The sequence below is a fragment of the Lingula anatina genome, chromosome 1 (genome assembly GCF_051362555.1).
Source record: "Lingula anatina isolate TDL-2025a chromosome 1, LinAna3.0, whole genome shotgun sequence".
NCBI lineage: Eukaryota > Metazoa > Brachiopoda > Lingulata > Lingulida > Lingulidae > Lingula > Lingula anatina.
In genome coordinates this window covers 23,012,130-23,033,675 of record NC_141767.1, presented here as the reverse complement: position 1 = coordinate 23,033,675, position 21,546 = coordinate 23,012,130, and the positions used below count along the sequence as shown (strand labels likewise).

The window sequence follows — 21,546 nt, the reverse complement described above, 5'->3', positions numbered from 1 at the left end:
TATCTACAACTTCTAGAATTATAGAATGATGTAAAATAATGAGCAAATTATTATTAGGAGCTATATGAAGTAGCAAATATATAACAGTCTAAAATATAGGGAGCAAACTATAATGGTAACGCTAAAAATAGAAAATGAAACAAGAATAGAATCAAGTAAATACAAGCATCCTTATCTACCCCACCTTCATCAATTGCTAACCTTGCTCAAGTATCTATCTCATTATTTTCTCAATTTATCATGCTGCTTGGTCATCATGGTGTTCCTGCTTGAACAACTCGATGACCTGCTCTTGCCACCAACACCCACAAATTATTGAACTGAGCAAATACTTTTGTCCTCTCCTTCCATATTAACAACTATCAATAAAGCAATACAATACATGAACAACAAAATGAAAAGAAAAGTATTAGAGTAAAAGTGCTATAGAAAAAATGAAAAAGACCCTACCACTTTTGCAAAAATACATGTTCATGATGATTACATGCATACCAATCTGTATTTTATTTTATTAATTTATTATTTTTTTTTTCGAATTTTTTTTAGTCTTAAACTATTTACTGTTGCCTTAATGGTCAGTCAGAAATGTGTTCATTGAACAGCTTTTGCTGTGTAACTTATTGAATCATTTTAATTATGTTTCAGGCAGGAAACTGGGCTTGGCAAGATAAACCATTTAATTTCTTTTTTCTATTTATTACACTATCTTCCAGGGAAAAAATCCAGTTAGAACAGAACAAGGCTCAGAGAGATGCAGACATCAAGATCAGGAGTGGAGAGGTGCAGACGTTACAGAAAGAATTAGATGCTATAAATAATACCATCCAGCAGCTAGAGACTCAGAAAGGAGAGGCACAGAAGAGACTGGATGAATTAGATGACACAGTAAGTATAGATATAGAAAACAAAGTCATCGTAAATGAATAAAATCTAAAGGCATTGGGACATCTGATCCTGTTATAGAGTAGATAACAAGTAAACTGATAATTCTTTAAAATCATGTAATTTCACCAGTATTTATTTATTTATTGTGAATGTGTGTTTATTTTTTATCTGGTTGTCTATCTGCCTGTCTGCCTGTCTGTGTATATTTATTTTGAGGATGGATCTTTGGAAAAGAAGTCTTGCTGCATATATGTTGGAATTTTATTTTCTTGTAGGTCACTGCTTCTGAAATTTAACAATATCCTCTTATGGAAGTGCACTATTCATGAAAAGATATGTTTATGAATTATTTTCTACAGTTTAAGTTGTTTGGAGAACTAAGAGCGCATTCTCAACGAATTAAGCCAGGCTTTACAAAGCCGGTGACCTAAAAATGGCGGACGTACATGAAAGAAAAACCGCCTAATCTTTTAATAGTCTCTCCGCCTCCCCACACGTCGTCCCTGCGGGGTACAGTAATTAAATCTCGGCTCCGTTCGCCATGCGGAAGCTACCTGAGAAATATTAAGTGCGCATGCTCATCAGTTAAACTCGTGGTGAAGAAAGCACGGCGGCTGAAGGCGATCGAAGGAAAAAAGCTCTTCTGTTCTATTATCTTTGAAAACAGAGACGAAAAAGGAATAATTTGGCCCATAGAGCAGCAATGAATCGACTATCTACGGAGATAATATCACCAGAGATATTCACGGAAATATTAATGTTCGGAGCCGAGATTTAATTACTGTACCCCGCAGGGACGACGTGTGGGGAGGTGTGTGAGAGGCGGAGAGACTATTAAAAGATTAGGCGGTTTTTCTTTCATGTACGTCTGCCATTTTTAGGTCACCGGCTTTGTAAAGCCTGGCTTAATTCGTTGAGAATGCGCTCTAAGAAATCTCTCCGACCACTGAATTCTTTGGTTTATTTTTAAATCCAGGATATGTCAGAAAAAAAAACGGCTGCAATATGTAACGCATCATATTACGATGAGTTATTCATACAATATTACAAGGATACTGACATAATTAATCCTAAGTTGATCACACAGTTGGCACTGTATACATATCAAGCGAATGTGATGCTAATCTTTCTGCCAAACCCTTTCATTATTTTGTTATATCCATCTAGTATATTGAAAGGCTCACGGGGAATTTTTTCTGCTGTTTTTGTGTCAGAGATGTAACATGTATGCTGATTTATTTGATGAAAATACTTTATAAGCTCAATTTGATGTATGAGGACATGCAGATTAGTAGGGAATGCAATGCAGCCATTGTAATTAGCTAAACCTAGTCAGAAAGCAAACTGTATTTGTCCAATCTTTATCTCTTACACTAGTGGAAGAATGTGATTTATGATATGATTAACTTCTGCTGAGTATTAATACAAATACTCTGGCATTGATTTACAACAAATGAGTTGTAAATGTGCATGTTATGACTGCATTTATTTATGATAAGACTTGTAAATATGATGGGGTATAAATTTTGCTTTCTTTTTTATTTCAGACTTTTTTCATCTAAAAACACTTCTGTCTCAGCTTTGAAACATTCATATTTTGTGCTGTTTTGAAGATCTTTTCCTAGTCTGAACATTACTGAATTTACTGACAAAACGAAACAAAAAACCCATTGACAATATTGGGAATGGGAGTTGCTTTCTCTGCAAAAATAAGTGATGGCTGATGCCAAGATTGCTGCCACTCCACCAGCTCAAATTCACCTCCTCATCTCTTGTTGCATTTTCTGATTCTCTCACTTAAGCTCCATACGGTAGCTAGTGAATTCCTCATTTTCTTGGCTCATTTAAAGAAATGTTTATATTGTGTCCCCTCCAGTAGATTTGTTTTAAATTTACCAAGGACCAGTGACTAAAGCTTTCTTATCAGAGTTTCCTTTGCAGTGTAAGGCTCTGTTCTCACAACTTTTAGATCGATCTATCACTGCGGGGAGTCTCACTAGATTACTGTCAGATAATCCCCCTTAAGTGTCCGTCCCCGCCTACTACAAGCTTTAAGGGGTAATTAACTTTCGTGTCCGCCCGGCTGACAGCTATTTAGCGTGAACCCCCAGGGAGTTAGGTCGATCCAATGTAGGTCGATCTAATCTATGAGAATGGGGTGTAAGATGTGACCAGTCCCACACTCCATCAGTACTGACATCACCATTTTTGCAAGCTTGCTGTAAGTGGTAATGTAGAACTCTGATGTTCAAGAGGCAGCAAGTTGCACATTGAATTGGTGTGAGCCCAGTGATATCAATGGTGGACAGTTTTTTTTTTTAACTAAAATGTTAAGGGAATGACTTGCATAGTTGATTTTTCAGATTAAGCAATTTCTGTAATTTATTTTCAGAAATCAAAATTAGAGCTTGCAGTGAAAGAGGCAAGGGAAAAATGTGAAAAGGAGCAACGAGAAGTGGACACATTAAGGAGTGAAATTGCCAGTCAAGAAAAATCGCTCAAGGTGAGAATTCATGTCTGTTAATCATTATTTCCCTACATTGAGATTCTGTGACTGCAGTTGATCTCAGCTCATTAGAATCACTTGTTACACTCTGCTCACCAAAAAGAGCCAATTTTCTGTTTGTTTTACATTTCAGACGCAAGAGGAAGACCTTGCAAAAATGAAAATAGAACTGAACACTTTAAAACAGGAAGAAACAGAACTTGAAAAGAAAAGGGACAATGGCAAATTACAATTGAACAGTGTAGAGAAGTCAATAAAAGATTCCAGTGCTCAAATTAATCAGGTATGAACCCTCTTTGTGTCAAATGAAAACCTTCACGTAGAATAGTTTTAAACTTATATGCATTAAAGACACATGGAACTGATTGGATGTTAGACAATTATGAGATTAAGGTAGATTTGGCTACATGAAATATCTTAGAAAAGGGAAAAATTAAAGCAGAAGTTAAACAATGAATTTTTGAAAGAATTGAATAATTAAAGCAAGTGTTATGCAGTAAATCTGTGAGAGAACTAAAAATGAGTAGATGTTTTGCAATCAAAGCAAATATTGAATACATGGTTCATTTCCATAAAACTTAAAAAAAAAAAAAAAATTTTAAAAATTCATTGTATGGCATGTAGTTCGGAAGAAATATTATATCCATATATGGAAAAAATTACAACATATAATGTAGCCACACATTTTTAGACAAAGGCCAAGATTCAGCAACTCCAAGAAACGCAGAGGAATATCCAAGAGACCATCAACCAGTATGATAAACTGCTAACAAATGGTGATATAAGCAGCCCGGAGCCCGTGTTAAAACACACCCCAGCCCCATCAGAAGGAGACGTGGCCAGTTTTAGGGCAACAACTGTAAGTGATAGGCATCTTTTTAAACAACAAGAGGGCGTTCTTTCAGCTGAGCAGATTTAGATGTTGAAATTAGTCTGAAACATTTAGAAAATGATTAAAATATAGATAAATGTTTGCATCGATTTTTCATATATGAAGTGTATGCTCATTTCAAATGTATATTGAAAGATTTAAAATTTTTGTATGAATTAAGAATGGGTCTAAAAAAGCAAACTGTTAAGGTAAACTATATTACATTCCAGGGAGGCAGCAGTCCTATGAGTAGTCTGAGTGGTTTTAGTACAGATACGGGCATTGAAGATTTTAAAGAAGACCCTTTTAAGAATCACGATCCTTTTGGAAAAGACTCCAGTGATCCTTTTACCAGTGGCAATAGTGGTGATCCATTTCAGAATGAAGATCCATTCAAAAATACTCAAAGTGAAGATCCTTTCAAAGGATGTAAGTCTAAAAAATGCACAACTGTAGTTGTAGCCCTTTGAATAAACTTTTTTTTATTAATATAGATAATATAAATAATATCTTTCTCTAATTTATCCTCTCTCTATTCTCATTTTGAAACAATGGTAAAGTGGTATGACCCTTATATACAGAATATGTTGCTAAACATTAATAATGAAAAGATTCAGCATTATGATATGTAGCTGCTTCTTTTTTCCTTGGATATGAAATGGCAGCTTATAATAAAGAGATATTGCTTTGTGATTTGTAGTTGCTACCTTCTAGTTGAATAAAGCAGCATATCTTTCCTAAATATCATTAATATCTTTACACATAAATGTATGAAATATGAAATAGTCATTTTTCAAAATCCAAAATGGGGCAGTGAGTTCTATATTTTGTTTTTTTTTTTTTGAAAAGTGGTGAGTTTTTGAAGTATGAATGATGAATGGATTTTTCTTGTTCTTGTTTCACATAAGCAAGGCCGATTGTTTAATATCATTCAAATTAGTATAATTCTTAATAGTCTTTTTTTAAACAGAAAACTGAAATATCAAAATTGCTTATAATTATGTTCCAGCTGACCCCTTTAAGTCTTCTGGTTTTGATTCTGATCCTTTTGGTGGAGATCCTTTCAAAAATGAATTTGGTTCCTCAGCAAGTGCCAAGGTGAGTTGTGTTTAACATGGCAATATCAGATACAGAATTCGCTAGTGGCGTTTCAAAGAAATAAAAATAAAAAAGAAAAGAAGAATGAAGAAAGAAAAAGATAGATTTCTCAGCAGAAGGCAAATGATTTTTGATTTTCAAAATTCTCTTTTAACAAAAAGTGATAAAATTGGTTATTTTCACTCACCTTAATCCAGGAATATATCTTGATCAATTGATCCAGTTTACATATGTTATTATTCCCACTGGACTTTATAAGCATAGTCTTTTCAATAAATCATAAGGACGCCAGCAGAAGATACTGTCATTAAATTACCAATGTACATGAACAAATGAAAAATTTAAGACAAGGTTTCAATGCAGTGAAATGTATAAAGAATATAAAGGGGATAGATTATCTACACTAAAAACTCCTTAGAACAAATTTTGGTTATACTGATATGACTATTGACATCATAACTGTTTCCTTTTATTTATTTGATCAGAAAACTGTCAGAACATTTTGTCAAGTGATTTTTAAAAAGAAATTCACCCATCATGCATTTCAATCCCTACCCACTTTTTAAACAATTTATGAAATTTTCATATTTTGTGTTTGTCATATTGAAATTTAATGAATGTAAGTTATAGTTTAAGTGACTACAAACATTAATTTATAATCCCTTAATAATAAATTATCATTATTATTATTATTATTTGTATTATTATAGTAATGCTGTGTTCCTGTTACAGAATGAGCATATTTGCCATCAAAGCATATTTGCCAAGTGATTTTAAAAAAGAAATTCATCCATCTTGTGTTTCAATCCCTACCCCTCTTTTAACAATTTATTAAATTTTCTTATATAATATTGAAATTTAATGAATGTAAGTTATAATATAAATGGCCTCATACGTTAAGTTATAATTCAATAATAATTAAAATAATAATAATAATAATAATGATGATGATGAAGCTGTATTCCTGTTACAGAATGATCCATTTGGTGGCAGTGACCCCTTTGGTAGTAGTTTTCCAGCGAGGCCAGCATCAGCTGCAGCAGGTAATTGAGAAGCCATTCTACATGTACACTGTTTGTGTCTTCTTTCTTTCTTGCTATCTTTCTTGTTGAAATTTCTCCCTGTTTTATCCACTGAACAATTGTTCATTTCAGAACTATTGCAATAAGTGTAAATATTTTTCAGTAGTGGAAATGACATGGTTAGTAAATTTCCTTGCAATGCATCTTTACCTTTCAGCTTCCAGTGATCCTTTTGGCAGTAGTTTTCCAGCCAGACCAGCATCAGCTGCTCCAGGTAATTTGAAAAGTTCCCATCTGTACTGATCAAAACAAACATTAGTAATAACATATGAAATTTAAATTTATCACTGCATAAATGTGACGTGCTGGTTGCTAAATTAACACACACAAAAAAAAAGAAGAAGAAGAAAAAGAAAAATTAATTACTTTTTTTGTTCCTTGTTTTCACAGTTACAAACGATCCATTTGATCCATTTGGTGGTGGCGGTGGTGGTGGTGGCAGCTCAAAGGGATTGGGGGTGAGTCACCACAATGTTGTGCTTCAATTATACACAGAAGTTTAAATGAATAATAACAAAAGTTGACTGTCATATTTAAATTTTGTGTTCATTGTTAAGATTCACCAGATTAAGATTTATAACTGAGTGAAGTAAGTTATAAGTAAAATTTTTCATTAGCAGCATTTACATTGCCAGCAAAAATTGCGTCAATGCATACTAGCCTCCATTCTTAACTTTGTAATTCAGAAGGATGGAGGAGACTTGTTTGGCAGTGACCCTTTTGCCCCCACGTCCCGCTCCAAGTCGGAATCTCCAACACCAGCATTACCTCCCAAACAGCGGCGCCAGCCCCCTCCCAGACCAGCGCCACCTAGAACTAGTAGCAAAGCTGCAACTGCTACTAAGACTGATACATTCGAGGGCTTCTCCAGCGACCCATTTGAGGGTGCTGATCCTTTTGGTGCCAGCTCCACGGGAGGTCAGGACCCATTTGCAAGTTCAGGTGGTGGAGGTGGAATGGATGCATTTGCTAATTTTGCTGACTTTAGCCCTGGGAAGGTGAGATCATGATTCTCCTTTTGTTGAGATAATATATATATTTAATTGAGTATTTGGATGAATTTACGTGCTTAAGCCTTTGTGGAAATTAAAGTCAATTTAATAACTTATTTGATAAACTAAATAAGAATGAATTAAGCTTTGGGTAGATTTTGGTGAGTTGTGGGATTGAATAATTTTTTCTTCAATTGCTGCATAGTTTGAGGAGTCAGAGCCAACATATTTGGTAAAATTTGAAATAACTTTATTTATTTATTTAGTTTTTTTTAAAGTAGATTTTATTGATTTTGTTTATTTGAAAGTGATCGTACTGTATTTCTTAACAGGCACAGTCACCTGTGCTAATAGCTGCTGATGTCTGTTGATTTGGTTCACAGAGTCAAAGAAGTAGCATTTTACTGCTTGCTTGCTAGATTCAGACCATATCATTTCTTCCTATTTGAAGAAGAATTATGTTCTTTTGCAGTGATACATTGTCATTAATAGTTCTTCATTTATTGTTTAGTTTTCAGTAGAAGAGTGCAAATCCACACTATCCAGAATATATAATATTATGTTAAAATCTGATCAAGCAAAGCCATTTGTTTTATCACTAACAATTGCTTATTACTATAAATATGAGCCCCACAATTTACATTTTATCATCAGCCTTTTATGATGTAAATGAAAAAATTGTAAATATCTAACTGGTAGTTTAGTAATGCATTAGGAGATTAACAGGCATTTATATGGTAACTGCTCTCATAAAAATAACAAGTCGATCAGTTGGCTGTATTTCTTAATATTTGTATGTTTTAGTTTGGAAAGAGTGAAGATGCACAGCTTGCTTGGGCAACAGTGGAAAGTAAAAAAGCAGAAGAGGCCAGAAGAAAACAATTAGAGCAAGAGCAGGCAGATTTGGAACTAGCCATAAAATTAAGTAAAGCTGATGCTGGCTCCTCGGAGGCATAGTTGGTTGTCTTGATGCAGTTCAGCTATGGTGAAAATGTGATTTAACTGTCAATATATATTTATATATATATATATGGTCCCAGAACAGGTGTTTTGGATAGAATTTTAAAACATTTTAAATGGGCTAATGCAAATATCCCTTTCCCTAATTTGCTGCTGCACTTGGTTCAGTGTATTTGATTAGTAGTTTGTAATGGCCATTGAAAAGACCCGCACAGTAAAAATGCTGTAGTTGAGATACTAGTATGTGATTACAGTGTGCTAGCTGGAACACATTCAAACTACAAGTTATATGTGGAGATCTCACTGTAACCAGTGAATAGTATTAGAAAATAGCAATATGTTGAAAGAAACTTTATGGAGCCATGAATTTAATATTCATGGGATACGTAGTGATTGCTGGAGAGTATGAAAATGTCAAATATTGTTGTGAATTGCTGTAAGGATTTTTGCGTTGAACCTTGTCAGTCATGAACTGAAAATGGACCTAGATGGAAACCCAATCGGCATGTAATATAATTCTAAATCAGAGAAACTTTTCCTCGTCCAATACCTTGTTACAAGGTATTTAAAGCCACATAAAATTTGCCACATGCTGCTGTCTTGATACTAAAGTTTGATAAAAGGATGGGAAATGCTGATGTAGCTGCTACATGCTAGATATGTCGTTCATGAATATTGTGACTGTAAATCTTTTGTAGTGTTTTGTCTTGGTGCTTCATAAATTACTTTGTTAATGAAATTTAACTCATTTTCCTTTTGTTTGTGTATAACTGATGATTTAAACAAATGAATACAAAGGCTGGAAAAATTACCCTAAAGTGAAGGGGACAGATGAAAAGAAAGTAAATTAAAATGTCCAACTTTGTAGACTTCATGTAAACAAGGTGCTACTTGCTTAATTTGTGAAAATGTTATTAATGTGTTTTTTCCATTAAGTCTCAGCTAGGAAAAAAGTCATCACTTGAACTGTGTAACAGTTACTGGATGTTTTTCTTAGCTCACAGGGAGTTAATAGGAATGTTTAAAATAAATAGTATGAATACATACCTAATGTTGACATAGGACCCATTTTGAAAGTGCAAAATAAGAAAAAGAGAGAGGAAAAAAAATAGAGCCATTCATATTGTTAATATGTTCTTCTTACACAGGTGCAATATTTAATGATGTTTAACTGTGAGATAAGACTTGCATGTAGATATATAATGTTAATATAAAGCTTTGAAAGGGAGTCTGGACTTTCAGAAATTACAGAAAATGTTTACAACTTTTTAAAGGGCTTCCGCAAGGATTACCAGGATGGAAAAATCCAAATTGCTATAATGAAAAGAGTGTGTGATATTAAGTATCTTCTGAAGCCAGTGCAATTAATGTGCTTTTCCAGGAACAAAAAGATATAAAACGAACTTCAAGAATAATTGCTTTTGACCTTCCTAAGAACAATTTCTGTAGTGGATGTTAACTGTTATTGGAGGAGGAATTAAAGTTATAAAAGTTGACCAACAACTTTTTTACACCTGGCTCTTTATGAAATGTTTTATCATTCTAAGTATTCTTCCATGAGCTTAATATGTGAAATGTCCCATATGACTTCTGAAAATTAGCTCCTTTCATCACTGTCAGTGTAAATGCATGCATGTGTCAACAATTCTTTATTCATATATGTACTGTGCCTGTAAATATCCACCCAAGTCAGTATTTGTACAGTCTGCTGAGGAAAAAATATTGATTTGTGAAGTGTGGCCTCAGCCAGTTGTTAGACAGTGGAGAGAGGATTATACTATAGGGTATAGTGGTAAAGCTGCTGTAAAATGCACTTGCCAATTAACTGTTGAACTCTTGTAGTTCTGAATGCATACAGTCCAAATATATACATTTACCATTTGTTATATATGAATATTGATGTATGCATAGTGCTCCATGTTCATGATAGAAGTTGTAAATAATGAGATAAGAAAACACTGTTGTATATAAATCAACTTGCAAATTATCCAGAATGCTTTGTTGTTTTTCATTTGAACCTTCAGTTTACTTGACAAAAGACTATGGGAAATCAGTTATTAAATATGTTCAAAAATGATGAAAATCAGTCTTGTAAGTCACGTGTAAAACACTGGTAAATTGCTTCTCAGTTGCGTTTGTGCATAGGTTTGCTCCCAATGAATACAAAGAACTTACATTATACACTGAGCAGTTTAACACAGCTTCGGAGAAATTCAGTTTAAGTACATAATATTTATACATGTAAAATTCCTACTTAAAAATATTCATAGTAAGTCTGAATATATAAGTAAAATTACCAAAATATACATTTGGTTCCATAACAGAGGCAGGCGCTAACTAGGTATTTCCTACCACTAACAATATTATTGCCATTTAATTAATGTCTTATAATTGCCTTATAAACAAAATGACGGCTTTGCATATGGCTTTGCGATTTGCCTCTGTTATGAAAGCAATCAGTTATATCCTACAAATACACCTCTCCTAATTTGTTATATACATATAAAGAGTCTGGTTATAATATCACAGATAAGATGCTGGAACGATAATAGCAGTTTGCAAAAACTCAGCACAATTATCACTTTACACCACTGTCTTAAAAATTCAAACTGGAATTATCTTTAGAGTATTAAATGCTCGACCCCTTCAACCACTTTTCACAATATATAGTATTCTGACGAAAACCATATAAAGATATTTAAAAGAAAAGCAGTTTATAAAAGTAAAAGAGTGGAAACGTGTGACTGTTGGTTTCATCCTCGCATTTCGTCTTCAGTTTTAAGTTTAGAGTCGGCGCTTTACACGCATTTTGAAGAAACACTTTCTTTACCCAGTAATACAAAGATAGGTCTTTTGTGAATTCAGTTTCTTGTTACGAGTAAAAAAGCTTGGGAGAGAAAGTAATTAGTAATTTTAAAGATCAATAGTTTAAGTTTAATTAAAATTATTTAAATGTTTACTCGATAAATCCACGAACTGACTAAACTTAACTACTTTTTTTTCCAAATTCATTTTCTTTTACTTTCTTTTCCCTGAAAATCCGCCATATCCACCATCGCCAGGTCCGCTACCACCATAGCCGCTGTCGCCGGCTCCACTGTCACCGTAGCCACCGTAACCCCCATCACCCCCAAAGTATCCGCTATCACCACCAAAGAATCCACCATCACCACCGAAATATCCGCTATCACCACCGTAGTAACCGCCATCACTACCGCTAAACCCGTAACCACCATTTCCACGATAGCCACCTCCATTGCCGTTGTCGCAATTTCTACACTCGCACGTGGCTACTGTTTTACACCTCATACCTTGAGGGCGATCCATGGCTTGGAATGGGCTCTTCACACAGTACTGAATCATACGGTCTTTAACTGAAATTTGAATGTTAAGAATGGTTGCAACTGGCACGTCAGATTATTATTGCGTTCTTCAGTGTCAGCTTTTAATCTTTGGTTAAGATCACTGATTTCAGACACAATAAATGAAGACTGGAAAGGGGTGGTTGTCATATCAAGGTTTTTATTTATTCATATTTATTTATTTTTATTTGGGGGAGCATAAAATGAAATAATCTATGATCAAGAAGATTTTGGTAGTTTCTGCTATCTTTCCGCAGTCTGAATGGACCATATGCACCGAGCCTAGAAGCTTTACATACCTCTCCACGACACTTCGAATATGTCATCCATAGCATTGGCATCGTCCATCTCCTCGCGGCATGGTGTTGCATTCACAGCTGCTTCTAAAAAAAAAAAGATTTATCACCGAAACAGAAACGATTATAAATACACTCTGGATAATCAATTCTCAGGTCGTAGACAAATCTTATTACATAAAGACCAAAAGCTGATTAATAAAAACACAATCAATATATTGAGTTTGTTTGGAATTATATGAATCTTTCATGAAAATGTTGCTAAAACAGTAAATGTTTGGAGTGATGAGATGAAGAGTTGCCTTGAGTCAAGTTATGATTCAGCTATTAAAACCTCCAGTATTATTCAGTAGACACCCCGTGCTTACCTCCACCCTCTTCTGCAACAAGTCCCAATTCCTTGAACAGTTCGCCCCTCTTTCCACTTTCTGAAGTGTAAAATGGACTGAGTGAAGGCGACATAAAAAGGTGCCTTGACAAATGATTTTAATCAATTCCTTTACAACGAGTTTTTCAATCAATTTTACCATATTTTTGACTATATTTTAAATTTTAGTCTATTATCAAATTATTATTCGCATGGTCACTCTTAAAAACAGACAAACAGCGTTTATATCAAAAAAACTCCTTTTAATTTCTAAGAAAAATTTAAATCCCTTACTTGTCCCGTTTTTCATGTCGACCATCATGTCTTCCAACTCCTGGAGATCCATGTTGGCCAGAGCACTCCCACCGTTGGCCAGCATTTGAGTGGCCTTTCTGATCCCGCAGAAGTCTCTTTTCGCCACCTCCACATCCACCATGTCGTCTGCGCTCAGGTACATGTACATCTGCAGCATGAATTTCGAGCAAGGGCGCAGTTGGGAATAGACGCTCTTGCCGGAAGGGCACTGATCGCTGTCGATGTCGAAGAACAGATTTAGGATTCTTCCCGGCAGCTCCTCTGCGTTATTGGTGTCGTTCATTAATCTCTCCATCTTGCGCATCAAGTCAAAAACACAGCCGAAAATCCCCATTTTCTCACCTCCAATTCCGGTTATATTTGCAAACTTGTCCCTTCCCATCGTGACTGCCTTGAATAGCAACTCGGCTGGTGACTTGCTGTCCCTGCTGAGATCGTCCATGCCGAACATGTCACCCATACCGCTCATTCCGCTCATACCACTGAACGCGTCTCCAATACCACTGATTCCGCTAACACCACTGAGCGCGTCTCCAATACCACTGACTCCGCTAAATGTGCTCATATCTCCAAAGCCGCTCATAGCATTCTGCATATGGGTGCTGAACTGACTACCCGTTATTCTACTAAACACGCCTTCCAGTAGACCCCCAAAATCTTGATCACCAGGAACATCACCAAACTCAAATTTGTCGCCCATGAGCTTACTTCCATTAATTGTTTCCGCCATCACGTCCTCCAGCATGCGCTCAAATTTGACTTCATCTTGATCGTCTGCCCCGTCACACATACAGTCTGTTTCTCCATCTTCGTCGGCAATACTTAAAATTTCCTTGGCCATGGCTTTTGTGCGAGCTAGCCTCACCAAGTCCATGACTTCACGGCCGTCCAGATTTTTCCAAACTCCCGACAACACGTCCTACGGGAACAAGAACGAAACTGTTTCAAATATTACCAATACTTATATGCACCCAATATTTTTTTTAATTTTTGGGGCTTTGTATCATATCTTTCTTCAAAAATTAGTCATAAAGAAGAAGGCCGAAATAGAAGTATTTCATTGTTACCTTTCAAACGTATAAAAAGTAAAGTTTATGTGATTGAAATTAATTAGTATAAAGGGCCATTTTCAAAAAGTAAAAACGCGAAGTTTGAGATTGATAACTATTTTTTGACCTAAACATGTCATAATTTACCTCCATCACCATGGTTCGTGCGCTGCGGGCTGTAACAAAACGCACCCAGGCGCGGTGGCCATTTCTAGAAATGTCTGGGATAACTTCACAGCCCTCTTGGAAGTTCTCGAAATCTTTGAAAGAGAGCAACGTTTAATAAATAATGTATAGAAACTGGTAAGGAATATCTACGTGCACAGCTTTACCTTAAAACATACAGCCTTAATGCAGATCTTATTGTCCAAAACGTTCAATTTTGTTCCAAATGTTCATTAACATATATTTCTTACCTTCATCACGGCACGTAATATTTACGCGCATCCTAAACACGTTGTCAGAGCGATTCGCATCTTTGATAGCATGGGTAGGATCAACAACGAAAATCAACTCGGCTAATCCTGTGGAATAGAAATTAACGAAAATATAATAATAATTATTATTATTATAATAATAATGAATTATTTTCTGGAGCATTATATAAAACGTGTAGACTTTTATTCCTGACAAAATATAGGGGCCTACATATAATTTTGTAGCTCACCACAGACTAAGATTTGTCCAGGTTTAGATTCCAAGGTAATACTCTCCATTTGTCTCCTTGTGGCATTAACAGTTTCACCTGCGGCAATTCCTAAATAAGAAGATATTTATAATCATTCCAATGACAAGCTTTCCTTTCCCCCCTCTCTCCTCTACATTTTCAATTGATGCCCAACACCAACTAAATTCAGAACGAAGTAGATAAGTAAATAAAGCCAAATCTAGAAAGAAACCATAGAACTCAAATAAATGAAAATACTTTTCTGCTATTAAAAAAAAAACGTTTTAACCCTTAACTGAGTCTGACAAATTAATTCTATTATAATTATAATTGGTATCTTTCTGCAATACCTCTGCGGAACGTCATCTGTCCAATCATGACGTCTTCGCTATCCATGTCGTCACCATTGCAGCCAAACTGTCCAGCCGCTAAATCGTCCATATCCCGCGCACGTTCAGTTTCATTCCGGGGTGGCCGTTGTTGTGTGTTGGTCGTAGGTCCGCTCATGCCGTCAATCCCTTCCATTCCTTGCATGCCTTCCATGCATTCCCTCGCCTGGCGCCTGCTGCGCTTGCGCAGAAACACCCAGACGCCATATGGCATGTTTTTGGATGGATGGAGCAAGTCTCTTTCTCCGTTGTTTGTTACTGAAACCTAAACCATTTGGAAAAGTTAAAGACAGTTGTTTGATTCACCGTTTCTTTTCATTGCTTGACATTAAATGGTATTTCATCCAAGAAGCAATTCATTAAATTGAATAAAAATTATATAATGACTTTTCCTTGAATTATTTCATAAAGGTCTATTCATATTCAGATATGCTTAGTACTGTTTTACCTTCATACGAATGTTTCTTTCCATTAGTTGCTCAACCAGCGGTCTGCCGGTTCTCAGACGTAGGGAGGCATTTCCTCGGGGATCAAAACCGCGGAGGTTCAAACCAATACTTAGATCCACACCTAAAAGATTATGAACAACGGATTTACAGAAAAAAGTGAGGAACCTTAATTTCAGTATGCAAGTAAAAAAACCCCGGAAAGATCACTTATGCATTTTCCAAAGCCTCACTGGGAATGAATGTAAAAAGAATAAAACGTCAACCACTGGTGGTGGCCGTAATTCAAAGTTGAAATGAGGTCTACGTAATTCTTACTGTATTTGGCTAACAGAGTAAAATAACTGAATGTCCATCAGAATTATCACACATACATCTAATATACGTTATTTAAATTTTACGATATTTGTTAAAAACAAGGTATTCACCTAAAACGCAAGTGCAATGTCTAAAATTATTTTTAGGTTTTGGCATGTTAAAAGCAAATTCACTCTACCTGAGGTGTTACACTTGCGAACGACCTGTACTGACCGGTAAACAAGACCGTCTGGATTTGATACCACGGCAGTTATACACGCTGAAAAAATATATAAATTCAATGAAAATTTGTTTGAAAAACTATTTTTTCGAATATTTTTTATTTCTTCAATTTTTATATTTTATTTTCTCATTATAAGTTGAGATTTATCAAAGCATCAAGCATTAACGTCATCGGTCATATGTCATCCTGTATTTGCCAGTACGAAAGTGCCCATAAACCATACATTAACCGCCAATGCTACAATGTACTTACTTGGTCCACAGGGTATTGGCCCCAGGTTATTACTGCTGTCCAAGTTGACGGCGGAGACATCCAGGTCAGCGGTAGCGTTCACTGCAAGGCTGCTCAGTGCTGGAAAATACCAAAAATGTAGATTTAATTTTGCTATTTTTTCACAGTCTCAATTGCATTATCCATGATCTACGGTACATTCTACAGATCCCCACAGTGAGGTGTCGACCTAATCCGTTTGCAATTTGGAATTTTCGTTTCCCGTTCTTTTGCTATTGAAAGTCAGCCGGTGCCAGTGCTACATGTAGTATTGATAAAAGGTTTTCTGATCTAGTTAACTACTGATGGTCTGTAATAGTTTAAGGAGGTGGATTTTGGCAAACTATTGAAATAATATGTAGTTTGGCTTATGTAATTCGTTTGAGTTGTACTTAAGTTATATTACTGTGAGATGATAAAGTGAACCACTGCGAAAATTTGTCTCATTTAACGCTCACTTGAAGTTCTCAATCAGTCCTAGAACAATGTTTTTAATCTGTTCTAGGAATTCTGAAGGGCTTCCCAAGACAGTTCTCAAACTGTTGCATTCATTACCAAACAACATTAGAAAAATAAATAAATAAATAAATAAATAAATAAATAAATAAATAATACACCAAATGTTCTAGAATAGATTTAGACTGTAAGTGAACGTTAATTGAGACAATTTTTCACAGGGGAACAGACATATTTCAGAAACAGACACACACTGTATTACTTCAGAAGTACTTAAATGCCAAGTCAAGTATTTGGGCAACACTTAATGTCGCGGGCACACCGTGCGGTATATTTATTCGCAAAGCAGAGTTTACCATTTAGAAAATCACTGGTAGAACTAAGACATGGAGATTGGACAGGAGAACACAAGTTGCATGATGTTGCCGAGAGAGAGACAGAGAAAGGGGGTGCATCTGTCGTCCTGGATACATAAATTTGTTTCCATTTTATATCATCTTGTCAATAAAATCTTTCGTTTCCTATTAAACCTGTGATATTGTCATTTTGCGCTTGACAAATAAACTGGCATACAGTACAGGGGCCTATGCATGCAGAAAACTGCATAATTGATACGTATTGATTTCTTCGTGTTTTACCTGAATGCCAAAGATAGAGCAACAAACGTTGACTGCCAAACACTCTCTATGTTGTTAGTCACGGTAAAATTTTGCAAATAAAAGAATCAATCAAGACAATGACATTATGGAGGCTATAGATTTTTGACAAATGAGATGCTATTGTGCACGATAGCTGCGTATTGTTTATAATTAGTGCCCATGAAACTGATGCGTCCTAGCTTTTAACCACAGGGAGTAATGGCTAAAGGGAATAGGCCCCTGTCACTGTTTTGCGTCTGCTTCCACTTGGTCTGATTTAAAATGGGAATAAGCCTAAAACGCGTCATCAAACGATCAGAAAATTGTTGAGGAATTTAATTTTGAAAGTGGAAACGGGCCTATTTAATATCCTTCCCTCTGCACGAATAGGCTATATTTTGTCTCAGACATTTACACTCACAGTTAATACATATGGTGCCCGATCAGGTGTTCTCTATTTACAATTGAATCCCGTTGAAATAACTTTTTATTATGAGATAATTTTAGAGGTGAGTATAGTAAGATGTGGCTAAAATGTTGCAATAACAAATATCGACCGTGATTATAATAAAAAGCAGCTGTGATTCAATTGACAAGTGATTTATAACTTTTTTCCTTTTCAGTCTTGGGAGTTCATAAGATGCAGAATTACTAGGCGTACTGTTTCGAGTTTTGCCTTACGTGGCACGCAAAAGTGCAGTCAATGTAACGCAAGTATATTTGTGAAACACTCCGTGCTTCCACACCAACAACCAAACACACAAACACATAAAGGGATATATAATAGTTGGAAAATCAATGTTTTATTTTCTAGCGCCATTTGATATCGATTAACCTCCATTTGGTCAGCTAGAGTTGAGAAGCTCATAATGACAATCAATTGATGCCGGATTCAGGTTTAAAATCAGCTAATGGGTAAATTTATTCAAGAAAAAGTGACAAAATGGAATTAACTAATATCATGTCTATTAGACGAATTAATTATCTATTTATTTTGTACATATCAGAAATGATTGTGCATTAATCAGATGAAATGAGACAAAATTTGGTCCAAACTGTATTCATCTTTTAATTTCAACATGCCAAGTTTTTTCACTTTAGGGAACGTCTGCTATATCATCCTAGACTACTTTAAGGAAGAATAAAACCACAACTAACGAAAAGGCTTGATGAATAGTTTGGCCTTGAAGACACATACCTTCATTAACAATTTTCAATATTTTGTTTCCTATAATCTTTAACCAAAATAACAACCACCTATAGAAATTAGACCCAATATGTTCGCATGTAAGACAACAAAATTCTGTCATTTTTATGAAGCTATTTTGGATTTTCATTGAAGGAGCAGTTCCTGTTTTAACTAAAATATATAACTTACCTGTTGCACTAGCCTCCATAATCCTGCCCAGGGAAGTGTTACACTGTTTGATACCAGACGGGCACGCCTCGTTTAGGTAGAATGTAATATTGGCCTGAGCCTGAGGAGACAGGTCAACCTGGCCCACATTTTTCACGGTGAAGTTTAGGCCACCAGAGCAGATATCCTGAAAAAATACGTTTAAGAGTTGCCAGATCTAGTCATCTTGCCGTTATAGTGTATGTAACTTTAAATTTTCGGTCATTGTCAATCTTACGACATTATATCAAGCATGGACTCTACATCTACGGACCAGCGTTTGACCAAGTAATGGTCCAAATCACAGGCATATTGGATATTTTTTGCTATTTATTCTTTGTGATCTCATCCCAGTTTTTCAGTAAAGATATTGGGAATTATGGGGACATGTGCATGTATGTGTGTATGATTCGAAGTATCTGGATTTGTTTCCTTTTTTTCGAAAAATTTTGATCAAAAGTATTTTTTTTCTTGGGTTAAAATGCCCGAAAAATGTACAAGCTGTGGGCCAAAATAGTAATTGTAAACAAATACGTATTTCAAAACTACGAAAAAAGTGTTATAGAAATTTTCATAGAGACATTTTCTTCCACATTTATAAACAGAGAGAAGTCGTTCCATTGCAATTATTTTCATAGTTAAATTGTTGCAACTAAAGTAACATGAATGCAATTAAGAAAATGGCACTTTTTTCATGCCACAGAATTGGTTTCCATACCTTTAAAATAGATAGAGAGCTTTTTAAAAATCGAAAACTGTCATGATTATTTCATTGTTCATATTCTTATCGATTCATGAGAAAAATGTTTCAAAATTCATTTTAAAAAATCACTCAAAATCAAACTAGTGATCTGCTCAATTCTACTATCTATCTTAGATTTCATTTGTTCACAACTGTGTCAGGTTTGGCGGAACATATACATTAGCACTCAGAAAGCCCCCCTCCCTTCATTTTCAATTCTGCCTTTTCAAATAATAAGGAACCTAGCTTACCCCCAAAGTGGCCCCTGGGGTCAACATGGCTGCCTTTCCTCTGGCACCCTCACACCTGAAAGCCACAACTTTCACTACTGGACCCGCTGAAAGAGAAAATGTAGCTGACGTGATACAGGTATTTAGCAAGGACACTTTTTCTGGGGACAAATAGAGACAATGCAAATGGTTTCTTACATGTATAAGAAGTGTCGAGGAAGTTACAGTGCGTAATAAAACTATATAAATTCCACTCAGATCTCAGGATTTCTGGTAGAAAACACCATATGAAATTTCGCCATGGTTACAAAATCCCAACTAAAAAAGTCTGTATCTAACTATGTTGTCTACTTTATATAGGTAATGGTCTATTCCTACATCACGGCGTTCTCAATCTTTATCTAGTAACACTAAAATTGTAATAAACATCGATGTTTTAAAAAAGCTGAAAGAAACGTGATTAACTTTACAAACAATATATAATAAAACCACGTCTTTGAAACTCGAGGGAGGTGATCTAAAAAGTTACAGATTTCCACATTACGACATTTCCAGGTCGTTCTATATTTCTAAAAATGGTCTTCCAGTCATAAAGCGTCTTTAACTAAACATGTTTTCATCAATCAAGTATCAATATTTTTCCTAAAAAGGGGGGAAAATAAAAAAAGGAAATCACAAATTCCACTCAGATCTCAGGATTTCTGGTAGAAAGTACCATATAAAATTTCGCTGTAGTTACAAAATCCCAACTAAAAAGTATGTATCTAACTATGTTGTCTACTTTATATATGTAATGGTCTATTTCCACATCACGGTGTTCAGAAATCTTTATCTAGTAACACTAAAATTGTAATAAACATCGATGTTTTAAAAAAAGCTGAAAGAAACGTGATTAACTATACAAACAACATATGATAAAACCCCGTCTTTGAAACTCGAGGGAGGTGATCTAAAAAGTTACAGATTTCCACATTAAGACATTTCCAGGTCGTTCTATATTGCTAAAAATGGTCTTCCAGTTATAAAGCGTCTTTAACTAAACATGTTTTCATCAATCAAGTATCGATATTTTTCAAAAAAAAAAAAAAAAAAAAAAGGAAAAAAATAAAAAAAAAGGAAATCCTAGTTCGATCGTTAAAGAAGCATTACCTGGTGGTCCCTGAGCTGCGACGTTGGAAACTGCTAACAGTACCGTGAACAGGAATGACATGTAGCCTGCCATCATTAGTGTCTTCACCGTCGGTTATTCAGGTCTTCTTTGGGTGGTTCAGAATCAGTTTTTGAGAGAGAATTGCCAGAAGAAAAGAGATTCCTCCTTTTCCGTACCGCTCTGGTTCTAGCGGTCTCGCGACAGTGAATGTAAAATGCTGTACAAGCTTCCAGGTTGCTTTTTGTATTGGAAATCGATAAAAAATTGACCATGCAGTCACAGTATTTCCGCCGTGACTTAACAATGCTATTATTCAAGTTTTCAATGGATGATATTGACCACCTTGAAGCACAGTGTTTTCACCGGTTTACATGGCACTGACGTCTTTTGTTTGACACATCATTTTATTTTTCGAATGACTAAGTATCAAGCTTCATGTCACATATAATTAAGCCTTAAAAGGGGATGACAACTCTTCATTTTGGAAGGAAAAGCGCCATAAAACTGATTCCCCCATACTTTCTGATAGTTGAACCCGATGGCAAGAACAGATTTAAGAATAATTGAGATAAAATTTTTTGGTAAAATGGAATTTATTATATTTTTGTGTTGTTTACAATATCTTATTTGTGGAATTGTTAATCTCATATGAAAAATTGTTATCCCTGTAAGCTATATAGGAAAAGGATTTACCGCCTGCAAAGACGAGTCCTTTATTCTCCAACATTAGTTGTTTTTGTCAACACATGGCGTTTCTTGGCTACATGATATTGACTAACGACTCTTTGTTTAATTCATTGTTATCCAATTTTCCATTTTGCCGATAAATTATGTAATT

The 21,546-nt window shown here is 35.3% G+C and overlaps 2 protein-coding genes across 5 annotated transcripts in view; one reads left to right on the top strand and one right to left on the bottom strand.

Moving 5' to 3' along the window:
- LOC106152297 (epidermal growth factor receptor substrate 15-like 1) overlaps nucleotides 1-10,381 on the top strand; it is a 43,403-nt gene extending 33,022 nt beyond the window's left edge. For 3 of the 4 annotated variants that reach the window (XM_013525818.2, XM_013525816.2, XM_087001981.1), the window contains 11 exons: nucleotides 714-885; nucleotides 3,278-3,388; nucleotides 3,525-3,674; nucleotides 4,083-4,250; nucleotides 4,493-4,691; nucleotides 5,272-5,360; nucleotides 6,334-6,403; nucleotides 6,600-6,656; nucleotides 6,833-6,900; nucleotides 7,129-7,440; nucleotides 8,239-10,381. In XM_013525818.2, the coding sequence (XP_013381272.1) occupies nucleotides 714-885; nucleotides 3,278-3,388; nucleotides 3,525-3,674; nucleotides 4,083-4,250; nucleotides 4,493-4,691; nucleotides 5,272-5,360; nucleotides 6,334-6,403; nucleotides 6,600-6,656; nucleotides 6,833-6,900; nucleotides 7,129-7,440; nucleotides 8,239-8,391 (1,549 nt within the window). In that variant the 3' untranslated portion in view covers nucleotides 8,392-10,381. Of the gene's footprint in view, nucleotides 1-713; nucleotides 886-3,277; nucleotides 3,389-3,524; nucleotides 3,675-4,082; nucleotides 4,251-4,492; nucleotides 4,692-5,271; nucleotides 5,361-6,333; nucleotides 6,404-6,599; nucleotides 6,657-6,832; nucleotides 6,901-7,128; nucleotides 7,441-8,238 lie in introns of those variants that run through there. The other variant, XM_087001989.1, reaches the window with a different exon arrangement.
- Nucleotides 8,936-20,954, bottom strand: LOC106152296 (uncharacterized). Its single transcript, XM_013525815.2, has 14 exons — nucleotides 20,708-20,954; nucleotides 19,580-19,665; nucleotides 18,569-18,734; nucleotides 16,079-16,177; nucleotides 15,782-15,862; nucleotides 15,288-15,409; nucleotides 14,801-15,104; nucleotides 14,451-14,540; nucleotides 14,200-14,307; nucleotides 13,931-14,043; nucleotides 12,714-13,653; nucleotides 12,421-12,480; nucleotides 12,056-12,139; nucleotides 8,936-11,768 (listed from the first exon to the last, which is right to left on the bottom strand). The coding sequence occupies exons 1-14, from the start codon at nucleotides 20,781-20,783 to the stop codon at nucleotides 11,413-11,415; spliced, it is 2,685 nt and encodes an 894-aa protein (XP_013381269.2). The 5' UTR covers nucleotides 20,784-20,954; the 3' UTR covers nucleotides 8,936-11,412.
- Nucleotides 20,955-21,546: the final 592 nt, after the last annotated feature.